The sequence below is a fragment of the Penaeus monodon genome, chromosome 23 (assembly GCF_015228065.2).
Source record: "Penaeus monodon isolate SGIC_2016 chromosome 23, NSTDA_Pmon_1, whole genome shotgun sequence".
NCBI classification, from domain to species: Eukaryota; Metazoa; Arthropoda; class Malacostraca; order Decapoda; family Penaeidae; genus Penaeus; species Penaeus monodon.
In genome coordinates, this window is record NC_051408.1 from 20,866,342 (window position 1) to 20,866,744 (window position 403).

The following is a 403-nucleotide window of genomic DNA, read 5'->3' on the forward strand; positions in this document are numbered from 1 at the left end:
GATAACCCGCGAGGACGGGGGCATGTACCAGTGCCTGGCCAAGAACGACGAGGACTCGACCCAGGCGGCAGCGCAGGTTGACCTCGGCGGTAAGTATTTGACCTTTTTTGGAATCTGTTTTTGTATGGTCCATTTATCGCATGTGAATACCTCAAAAGCTTGAAACAAATATCGTGATAAATATTTTATTCAGTGTGTGCAAGAGCTTGGTCACTTTGTGTATCGCGATGATATAGTGGCTGAAAAAACTGTTTTCAACTAATGATTAAAAAATGAAACATCAATTGCGAATCTTCCTAACTTTCAACTTCAGGTTGCACCACAATACTTGTTCGGAACAAAGTGATGAAGGATGGACGGAGTTGTGGTGTCTGAGTGTGTGTATGAAATTTCTATGTTAGTT

General features: G+C 42.2%; 1 protein-coding gene across 1 annotated transcript in view; it reads left to right on the forward strand.

The window, feature by feature from the left end:
• Positions 1-403, forward strand: part of LOC119588174 (Down syndrome cell adhesion molecule-like protein Dscam2) — a gene marked incomplete at its 5' end in the record, with an annotated part of 86,952 nt that continues 86,549 nt past the window's right edge. The window contains 1 exon segment of the mRNA XM_037936876.1: positions 1-89. Coding sequence (XP_037792804.1) covers positions 23-89 — 67 coding nt within the window.